Source organism: Silene latifolia, chromosome 9 (genome assembly GCF_048544455.1).
Source record: "Silene latifolia isolate original U9 population chromosome 9, ASM4854445v1, whole genome shotgun sequence".
Lineage (NCBI taxonomy): Eukaryota > Viridiplantae > Streptophyta > Magnoliopsida > Caryophyllales > Caryophyllaceae > Silene > Silene latifolia.
The window spans coordinates 37191527-37202745 of NC_133534.1; the positions used below are offsets into that span (position 1 = coordinate 37191527).

At 36.3% G+C, this 11219-nt stretch overlaps 1 protein-coding gene and 1 long non-coding RNA gene across 2 annotated transcripts; both read left to right on the forward strand.

The window, feature by feature from the left end:
- Nucleotides 1-4700: 4700 nt before the first annotated feature.
- LOC141599598 (uncharacterized) lies at nucleotides 4701-11219 on the forward strand. The gene is made up of 2 exons (XR_012523856.1): nucleotides 4701-4820; nucleotides 10386-11219. It is a non-coding gene; the product is annotated as an uncharacterized LOC141599598 (long non-coding RNA).
- Nucleotides 4814-6340, forward strand: LOC141599597 (F-box protein CPR1-like). The gene has a single exon (XM_074419665.1). It carries the CDS (start codon nucleotides 4880-4882, stop codon nucleotides 6131-6133), a length of 1254 nt encoding a protein of 417 aa, XP_074275766.1. The 5' UTR covers nucleotides 4814-4879; the 3' UTR covers nucleotides 6134-6340.

Sequence of the window (11219 nt, forward strand, 5' to 3'; positions counted from 1 at the left end):
TTCATTAGGTTCATTGGTTACAGGTTTCAGGATCGTCGCTCTAATACCATTTGTAACACCCCCATACTTCAAGTGCCTTACCAGGACCACTTAAGGCATGGAAATGCTACCATCTCGGTTACCCGAGGCAATGATTATCATAAGATAATAAAGAAACATATTTAAATAATAATTAACGTTTAAAGTGATTACATGCCAAAAACCAAAACTGATAAAGAGATACAAGTTCTCCAAAACTATCTACTATCAAAAGACTATAAAACTATCAAACACAGCGGAAGACTTCCAAACTGCATCGTGGTGACTCCTCCCAGTTATCCCATACGCATCAGCTCATACCTGCTCAATAACTGCTCACCACCCCCGAATGGATCACCACAGTTTTTAAAACATTTAAACGGGGTCAGTATTAATCACACAATTCATTATATCAACAATAAGATAAACAGACAGCTTAACCGTCACACACACACACAACCACCAACTCCAATCATCTCAATCACCGATCGTCCCTTTGGACCGCCACGCGAGTGGGGGACCGCATGCCGTTCCCACCTAAGCCCCGCTCATCATACCGAGCGATAACCCCGTCCATTAATGTGCACATCCCCTTCCGTGGCGGGTTCCACGAAGGGCGAAACTAGGGCGTGAAGCCACTCCGCAAGTGACTCCACTCAACCGAGAACGCATCTCGAGAACCAGAGACAACAATCACAATCACAACCGTCACAACACAATTACGATATTAATCAATAATCACAATCAACCACCGTCACAACACAATTACGATATTAAACAATCAATCTCAACACATCAACAATCATCCCATTATGGGACTAATACTGAGTAGGAAATCCTACCTGGAAAGCAACACAATCATCAGACGATCTAGCAGCTGTCTCAAAACCTTCCTTTACAAATCCTTCTCCTATCACATAATCACATAATCACAATCTAACCTTAACAAATCATAAAAACCCCCAATCCCAAAATTAGGGTTTAAACAAAGTCAACCAAACGCTATAAAATTGGTATGTAGGACTTACCCTTGACGCAAGGAACACTATGATGCCAAGAACAATGAAATCCGACACCTCTAGCTCCGGGATTTGTCCACAATGCGATTAGGATTAAGAACAAACTTGCCTTCTCTCTTAAACAGTAAATTAGGTTTTGCAAAAGTGATTTAGAAACAATGACGGAAGGTTATATATCTTAATCGCATAATTAACAAAACCCGAGAAAAACTCCCCGTAAACCGGCTACTCGATCGAGTACCCAAGGCTACTCGATCGAGTACCCCCTTACTCGATCGAGTACCATAGTTACTCGATCGAGTACCCAACAGGTCAGAAACTATTTTATTTCGCAAAACTCCCTTACTCGACAGAGTAAGGCCTACTCGATAGAGTACCCCAAGACTCATAAATACGGAGTATTACAATAAACTTCCCACAAAGGTGGTTATAATTTCTATATACACAAACCATAGAAAAGTTAATTTATTTGTTCCAAAAAAAAAGTCAATTTATTTGTATATACTCGCATTCTCACAACAAAGCTAATGTTAAGAAAGTAATCATAACTTCTCAATTGAGAAGATACAATTAGAAACAAAGCTAATGTTAAGAAAGTAACCATAACTTCTCAATTGAGAAGATACAATTAGAGGCAAGTCAATATTATATTCATATTTAGGAAATACGGTATCGAGATATATCGTAGAGAATAATATTGATATTATATCTTATAGTGTTTCCGTTAATAGGAGATCCTAAGTCTACTATATATACGACATCCTATTGTATTGGCGGTAGAACTACGAACGAATATCAATAATACGACAATTACTCTTATGTAATTCTCTTCTCTCCATTTCTGATAGTGTCAATTTTTGCATAAGTTGTGGGATGAATATATTATTTCGAATAATTTTAATTTAATAGGGTATGATATAACTCATGAATTGGGATTATGGTGCTACAATTTTTGTAACAAATTGGTATTAAGATGAAATTGTAAGGTCTATTTTACAGCATATTGTTTCTTCTTTCTTGCTAGAAATGGAGCCTCAACAAATAGAGAATGACAAGGCTATAAACCATGGATATATGTATGATGAGAAGTTGAAGAGTGGAGAATTCTGTCATCCTACATCATTTATTCGAGCAAGCAAGACATAGCCATACGAAGAATTTTGAGTTGATGAAACTTCTGGGCAAGGAAATGAATATATAGTTATTGTTGATCACATGATAAAGGATGAATCACTTGGTCCATTGATGGTTGCGGAAGCATTAGTACATATATTAAGAATTTATTTTCTCTTTTGGTTTCTTAAATACAACCCAGTGGATTGTATTTATCATTACCCTTAAAAAAAAGAGTGGAGTAACATTTAGCTCCTAATTAGTCTAAAAAAAAGAAGTACTTGAAAATTTCATAGCACTTAAATTTCTCTGGTTAAATTTTTGAGATATTATGTTCAACGCAACAATTGTTATTATCATTATAAGTTGTAACATGGTAGTCAATGTTTTTCAGCTTTGCTATTGTAAATAGAGTTAATTAATAACTTGATGAAAAAGTCAAACCCGTTTTTGATAAGTGAATATTTTATACATTTTAACCCCTTATATTAGTTTGATTTTACATATCATTTAGCACTTATCAAAGTGTTTTTAAGCTAATATTGTGTTTCTAGTGCAATTGTGTGTTCAAGTGTGTTTTGTAGGAAAATGAGTTAAATGAGCTAAAGTACTATAAAATGTGCTAACACTAGAAGCAAGGCTAAGTATGAGAGCAAGATTGGACTAAGTGTTGGAAGTGCATGGATTTTGCAAGAAGAAAGTGTTGGATCAAAATGAAAATGCAAGCAAAGTCAATATGCAAGTCAAGCCCAAATTCAAGTCCAAATTATGGTGGAAAATATTGGATGCTAAGAAGCTTTGGATGCTAATATCACATTTAACCATGTGATTAAAGAGATATTAAGAATTTGCATGGGATTCCTTTTGGCAATTACTCAAGAATTGAAGGAAAATTAAGAGTGTGCTTAGGATGCCATTTTGGGATTCCTCTTCAAAGTTTACTCTCTTATTTCCTATATAAGGGGTGTTAATCACACACCTTTACACACCATCTATTCTTACACACTTTTACATATAATTCTCTCTAAATTTAGTAGTTAGTTTAGATTAGCTCTTAGTTTAGTTTAGATTTACTTTATGTTATTTACATTTCCTATTTATATTACAAGTTATAAAACAATTTACATTTACAAGTTATTTATATTACAAGTATTGTTCTTCCATTTCATTTCCATTTCCAATTGCAAGGTAATTTCTAATTCATATTTTCATTATGTTTTCATTTATCATTAGTTTAATTTACATTTCCACCATGTTAGAGTAGTTGCATTTGTCTAAGGAGTAAGGGAAACCATGCATGACTAAGTAAATTGTAAATGTTAAAATGTGGCTAAGTTAAATTGATAGATTGTTTCTATCACATGTTTGCATTGTCACGTTTAATCTATGTTTAAAGGCCTTATTCATTGATTAAGTTTGTTCATTCGTTCTAAAAGTTGAGAGGCACAAAATTGAATTAGACAAAGCATGTGTAGTAGGACGACCTAGTCATGGACGAGAGTTTCTCTAGGACCCGGTCTATGGTTGACACTAATATCGTAAGGTGGGTGTCTTTAAGCCTAAACATTTATCGTAAAATCAACTTCCTAACTTGACATGAGCATTTACATAATTAGCATGTGTGACCCGACCTCCCTAGACATTTTCTTTATTATTGTTTTATCATCACATCAAACCAAACCAATCAATAAATCGATAATCCACCAAGGTAAAATTCAATCCATAACAATTAATTAATAACTCCCGTCTCCTTTGGGTTCGACCCCTACGTACTACATTCATTTGTTGTCTAGGGTATAAATATTATCTTCGTATAGGTGTGTGATAGCCTATCAGTTTTAAATCGTGTATCATCATAAATGGTTTTTCTATACTTATAACTTTCGATATCTGCCTACACTTATAATGCCATGAACACTGTTGTTTCATGTGGGGCAAACATTTGAAAACCCCTTATTTTATAGTCCTTTTTAGTACAAGGTATAAAAGACGTGAATTTTTAATTAAAACAAGCTTAACAATAAATTATCTATTGTCCAGAATTTTGCGGCGTCTTGAGACCCCGCTGCATTAAAGGTAGAAAGTCCACTGAACATGAACTATTATGAAAATAGCACGGTTTATCTTAAAAGAACCATCAACACCCTACTATTTTATAGGACTATTAAGCATACAAAGTGATTTAGACGCACGAAAATAATCGTTCCAAAAAAAGAAGCCATTTTTTAAAGACAGCAACATGATAAATACTTTGAAGCCATTTTTTTTGAAATGATTCGGGCAACGCCCGAGCTTGAAATCTAGTTGATTTTGATGAGAGAATCATTTGAGAAAAATTCGCCTACTGAAATCACAAATACTATCATACAACTAGTTGTATAATAGCATTGTACAACCGTCTCAAAGTTGTTGAGCTCTTACACAAAGTTATTGAGTTATTTTACAAGTTATTGAACTATTTTATAAAGTTATCGAGTTTAATAATTATATTGAATAAAATGTATATACAACCAGTTGTATAATACATTAACCATACTGAAATCAGTACAATCTTTTCGTAAAAAAACACCACCTTCCCAAGTCTCGCAAGAGTCGCAAATAAAAGGAACCAAAACCACAATAATCCCTACAATCTTTTCCGTCAGTCGCAATTTCGCATCCAACTCCGCAGTAAGCTCTCTCCTCTTCTTCAATCTTTAATTTACTTTCTTTAATTTTCTGCAAAAATTATGTGGAGTAATTTGCCTACTGATATCAGTAATAACATCTTACATAGATTGCCTGTGAAAACCCTAATTAAATGCACTATTCTGTCCAAATCATTCCTCTCTTTAATCACCAGTCATGATTTTATCTCCGATCATATTGCACAACATGCCAATTCCCATTTGTTACTTCGTTATTTTACCCACGACAAGCAAGAAATGTACCATATTGACCCTGATGACGATACTTTTTCCGGTTTCCAAACTCAAGGCTTGCTTGTCCCCTTCCTTGCTTATCCTGAACAGTGCTTTACTGTCGTGGGTTGCATAAACGGTGTTGTTTGCTTGGTTAATGATTTGCTAATGGAGGGTACTCTTATTATTCTTTGGAATCCCTCTATTAGGAAGTTTGTTCACGTTCCGCGCCCTATATTAGTATTTAATCTTATTGGCGCGTATACGTCTGTTTGTGGGTTCGGGTTTGATCCTATTTCGGATGATTACAAGGTGGTTCGACTTGTAGAACAGGATACTGATGATGGGTTTAGCTCCCAAACGCTGGTGGAGGTATATAGTTTGAAATGTGGGTGCTGGAGGGTTATCAGTAAGGGTCCTTGCAACGATATTAAAGATCACCGCTGCGGGTATACCCCTCGTTTCATTAATGGATCTGTTTATTGGCTTGGGAAGCCTTATGTGGCTCCATATCATGAAACTGTGCTCCTCAAATTTGACATGTCTACAGAGAGTTTTGAGACCGTACAACTGCCGGGAGACCTAAAATTGAGCAAGTCAAGATTTAATCGGAATTTGCATCTTCAGGAGAATAAGGGAATATTGACTTTGATAAAGAGTAGCTACGATGATGCAAACAACACTTTTAGCGCATGGATACTGAAAGAAGATGGGGTTGTTAAATCTTGGAAGAAGATTTTTGATTTTGATAATGCTAAGTTACCACCTGCCAGGGCTTTGGCTTTGGCTTTTAGTTTTTATATTGATTTTGATATTGCTAAGTTACGTCTACATGGCAGGCCTTTGGCGTTTAGTTTTAGAAAAAATGGTGAAGTTATCATGGTGAAGAGTGGTCGTGATGGTTATCCCAATGAGGAGAGTGAGGTTGTTTCAATTGATCTAGTAACTGAAAGTGGGACAACATTAAGAGAGATAAATGCAGATCGTAATTTATTTTACTTGTCTACTTATGTAGAGAGCATGGTGTTGTTTAAGGAAGGGAAAGGAATTGAAGAACAAAACACGAAGTTGGATTTGTTCTAGAGGAACAAACCACGCACTTCGGTTTTGCATAGGTCCTCCTCTTCTGGTCAGTTTGATACCTAAGTTTCTTGATGTCGTTTACTAGGAAGTTCTGTATCCTAATCGCCATTAGATGTTTAATCCTTTTATCCTTTTGAAGGCTTGAATGTAATCAAACTATCAAACTTATGCTTTTACTCTATTTTAGTCCAGATCTTACTGGCATGGTACTGTTTGCTGTTTGCTATCGACTTTAAGTTAAGTATCTTTTTAAATTCGAATTCCTAATTATTGTTGTTTATCATAGAAGCGAGATTTGTGCTCACCGCGGTGGTTTAGTCTAACACTCTAAACAGGTACATGTTTGCTTAAAACATGAAATATCTGTAGTGTCAACCCCGCTGGAATATGTTAGTCGACCTGTCTCTCGAAAGTATGGACTAATTATCTTTTGTATCATAGTGAATAACTGTTATCGCTCATTATTCTAGATTATGATATTGCTCACTATTAGTTATCAATGTCCGTGTTTCATAGTTTCATGCAGAAATTCGGTATACATTGGAAGATTGGATGCCTATTTATTTTCTTGATATATCTGTGATTCTGTGGACAGAATTATTTAGATTGTGTATAGGAACTTTTAGAACTTGATACACCGGAACCCCCTTATTTCGCTATTGCCGGTAGCCTTTTTAAGTAACTGGGTTTGATGTTGTTGTATGTTGCGGAATTTAGATGAAGTGATTCAAGATTTTTGTTATACCTCTTGAAAAATGCGACTTAATAATTCGAGAATCAGGTTTTCCCCAACCTTTTTTTTTTCCTTCAGTGAAGCCTTTCTACTGGAGTGTTTTCTTTATTTGATTTATGGGTTTTTCCTTCCCCAAAATTTGTCCTAAGTCGAATGTGCTTCTGCTAGTGCAGTAGTGTTTCATGGATGGAGAGAATATTGTATTTTTCAAGCTCAAGTTTTTTATTCGCATGTAGATAAGACACATAATTTCGCATTTCTTAGTCATCTACATTAAGGCCAAAATAGTGTTCAAATTAACCGTTAACGTATCATAAAATCCACTTCCTTTGTCTCAGTCATTAGTGTACCATTTTTATTCCCTGCAAGAAGTATTTTGATAGAAGGTAAACAAATGATGAGATAGAGTGAGTGTTATGAATGAAACGACAATGGACATGGAAATGACAGAGGTGGTAGAGATGGTGGAACAGCCTACTAACGCCGCCGCCGAAACTCCTCAAAACGACGTCGCTGGAAGCTTCCTAGCTTTGGCACGCCAACTTTTTGATCAAGGCCTTCCTGCTCAAGCATCTTCAAGCGGTAATTTTTATGCTTTTTACCGCTTTTCCCTCTTTTATCTATTTAATTGAATTTTAGTGCTGTTTTTTTTAAGTTCATTTAAAATTGTTGTTGTGGAAGTTTTACTTAGCATGTTTGAAGAGGTTAATTTTGTGAATTTATCCATTTTTGTTGAAGAAGTGATTGTTTATTCTCTTCCTGTGCAGTATTATCGAATAATTGAGGTGGAATTGTTTATAAACAGTTGAATGTTGATATGAATATTAGTGGCGGAACCGGGATTTGTACTAAGGGCGAATTATTGATGCAATAAGGTAAACTATAAAGAATCGGAAATTTTAAATGAAAATATTAGAATTTTTGTTGCTAGGGACGACTGCCTCTCCTAGTCTCCTCTTAGTTTCACTATTAGCTCTTGAATGTTGATATGATCATTAGTTGCGAAGTTAAGGTTTGTAGTTAGGGGCGAACTATTGGTGCAATAAGTTAAACTAGAAAGATCTTTGAAAATTTAAATAAAAATTTCAAAAGTTTCGTTGCTAGGGACGACTGCCTCTGTTAGTCCCCTCTTAGTTTCGCTATTGATGATAATACCAAGAGTAGTGATTAAGAGAAATGATTTTATTAATTCAGGTAGTAGGTGAATTAAGTGTCATATTACCAAGCAACTGTATTTGGGATCGAGTTTAGGACAAATTATTGTTTTTGAGTGTTACCATGAAGATTTCATTCATGGTCACATAATTGATTTTCATTGTCTTCAGTGGAGTTTTTCAAATGAGACTTCAAGAATAGACTGCCATTTGTAACTAGATTCTAGAATGTTAAATTTATCGGCCATGTTAATGGATGCCCCAATTTCATTCAACTGTCTTTTGATACCTATTTCGCTGGATGCCTGTGATTAACTCCAGTTAAGCGCATCTACTACTTACAATTAAGGCAAAACTTCAGGAAACTAAATTGTAGCTGACATATTTGAACCTTTTTTTTGGGGGTGTGGGCTGACTATTAGCCGAAATAGTTGCTTAATTCAGCTCTTTAGTTGGTTGTTATGGGTAATTCTCTTAATCGCACAAGGCATACAGGCTTCTAGTATGAACAGTTTGTATGAATTATTTGTCTGAGCATTTTTGTGGTGTTGAAGCCTTGAAGGTCCCTGTACTGATATAACTTATATAATCATACTTTTGCTGTTGTCACATGATTGATTTCATTCCATTTTTGGGATTTGCTCAGCTATAAACGTTAAACAATAATGTTGTGTTCGTACATATTTGGGATTATAGCAGCAGATGAATCTGACTGATGGACTTGTCGTTGAATGTTCAACGATATTTTTGGTTGGTGACATGAGTAAATTTGCTTGAGAATATCATGAAGAGAAATGCTGTGGATAATAATTCCTAAAATAACAACCTTACTAAGTATTGGTATTTGAAGGCATGCAATGTAAATATAACATGTAAGCTAGCAACCTTTGCTTTTAGCATAGTTATTACCAACTCTCCACCACCGCTACTGTTTAAATGAGTTGGGAGATATTTGGCAGCCGAGTCTAATCTAAGATGAATATGCATGAATTCCTGTTAAATGTAATTGCATATAATCTACTGACAACTAAAACAGCTGAAATGATTCTATAAGCGACTCTTACTAAGTAACAGCTAAGGTAGCTACATTAGAGTTCCATTTCACAGGCAAAAGGTTACAGAATTTATAAGCATGCAGGTTCAAAAGCTAAAGATTATTGCTTTTCAACGGAACATTAGCTTTACAAGCATTAATGTTCCCAAACACCCCCAGGGTCTTATATTACATAGCTCTTGAGGCGTGTTTAGCCGGCAAAAGTAGTAGTTAGCCAATAAGACGCAAAAGAAACAGGAGCCTAGCGACGTTCATAATATACATGTTACCTTATATAGGTAATAGGTTTCCTGGGTTTGTTGTTGGTGCTTGGTTAACTATGGTGCACTGTTTCCGCTTGCAGAACCACCGTGCATGTCCTTGGTTAACTATGGTGGAATGTCTATGTAACAGCTGTTTCTGTTGATTGGGTAGTAGGCGCCCTCTGTTTATGCTTCAGTTTTCACGGAGATTAGTTTCAAAGCATTTGAGGTAAGATGTTTAGTTGGCACATGATCTCTCTGGGTCAGTCCCTGAGGTCATGAGGTGCACTCTCCATAAGCGACTTCTGCTTGGGAGTATTGTACAGTTCTTTAGGGCCGTTTTCTATAGTTTCTTCTGCCACAGTTAAGGGCAGCACTACTTCTGTCACATTCCTTTTCTCACTTACTGTGGTGGTACTATTTGTTGCACAGGGTTCTGCGTCATCAACAAAGTTCAGCTGCTTAGCCACGGCTTCATTTGGCTCAGGCAAGCGATGTTCTTGGTGCACGTTAGCAGGTGTCTGGGTCTGCGGCGATGTAGTATCTTCGATCTCGTCAAATTCCATTTTAACTTGCGAAAGTGCCTACTGCAAGACATTATGCCTTGAAAGTGTTGTTTTTGGGCCCACCTGGACCAAGAAGCTTACATTTTGTAGGGAGCTCTGAAGTTTTTCGAATGTTCAATAATCTTCCTGCGAGTAATATTCAGATAAAATCTGAGAGGTTTATATAATCTATGAATCTATCCCAGCTGCTATTTGGTTTGATTATGGTATCTTCTTGAGCCTGTTAGTTAGTGTTAACTGTAGTTGATTAAGACTAGTCTCTGGTGGGAAAAATATTATGCACTTTGCGAAACTGTATTTAAGTTGGCTAGTTAAGGCTGCGAAATTCACATTTGCTCATTGTTAAAGCCTAAGCTGTTTAGTCACTGGGAAAAAAATTGCAAATTGTTATTACTGTAGTCACAAGGTTGAAACATTGTTGAGGTAGAAGCCGCACTTACTGTGTTTCTTATTCTGAAAATATCTGGGCAAGTCATTTTGAATAACTTTTCCGTGTTTGTCAGGAAGGCAGTCAGCTGCAATGTCCCAGTTGTGTCGGAAATCTCAAAGCTGAACGTGAACCTGTTTATTGGCGGTGGTTAGCAATTTGTTTCACAGACATTTTTAAAGTTCTTGGCGTGTCAGAGCTGACTACCTTAAAGCGCACTTACCTAGGGGCAGATATAGCGTTGACTTCAGCGCAGTTTTCGCCTCCTGGTATGTCTGATCGTTTGTTACATGCCGAAGAACCGAGGGATGCATCTATTTTTTCAAAGGCGGCATTTGGAACTGTGACATGCAACAAATGGCGTTCGTCGTGTAAGGTGTTCCTAACCTGTTGACATAGTGAGGGTAGTAGATACCATTTTGTTAATCTTCTGATGTAGGAATTTAAGACAAGGGTGTAGTGCACTGGTAAAAGTTTTGGCGGTTTGGAGAATATCATTCAGCCTATTCAAAGGCGTGCTTAATATAGACACAGTACCATTTTGTTTATGACAGTGGCTATTGTTGTGACGAGGCTCTGCTCTTGTGGGTTTCTGATCTCCACGATCCTCTTCTGCATATCTGATAGAGCAGATCTGAAATTATATGGAAAATTTAGTCGGTGGCCAGCCACCTATGCGACATTTGCTAACTCTTCGACCAAGTCTCTTTAATAGGGAACTTACTAATCTGTGAGGGCGATTAATTTTTGTCCTGTTTGACGGCCAAAGCTCATTTGTTAGTCTAACTCTGTTTGGAATTTTTTTTTTAAGGTTGTGTTTGATAAAAAACCCTTTTTTGATGAATTTGTAAGAATAATTCTGGTAAAGTACGTTTTTTTATAGGAGATTTTTGCGGCTGCCCCTTTTCAA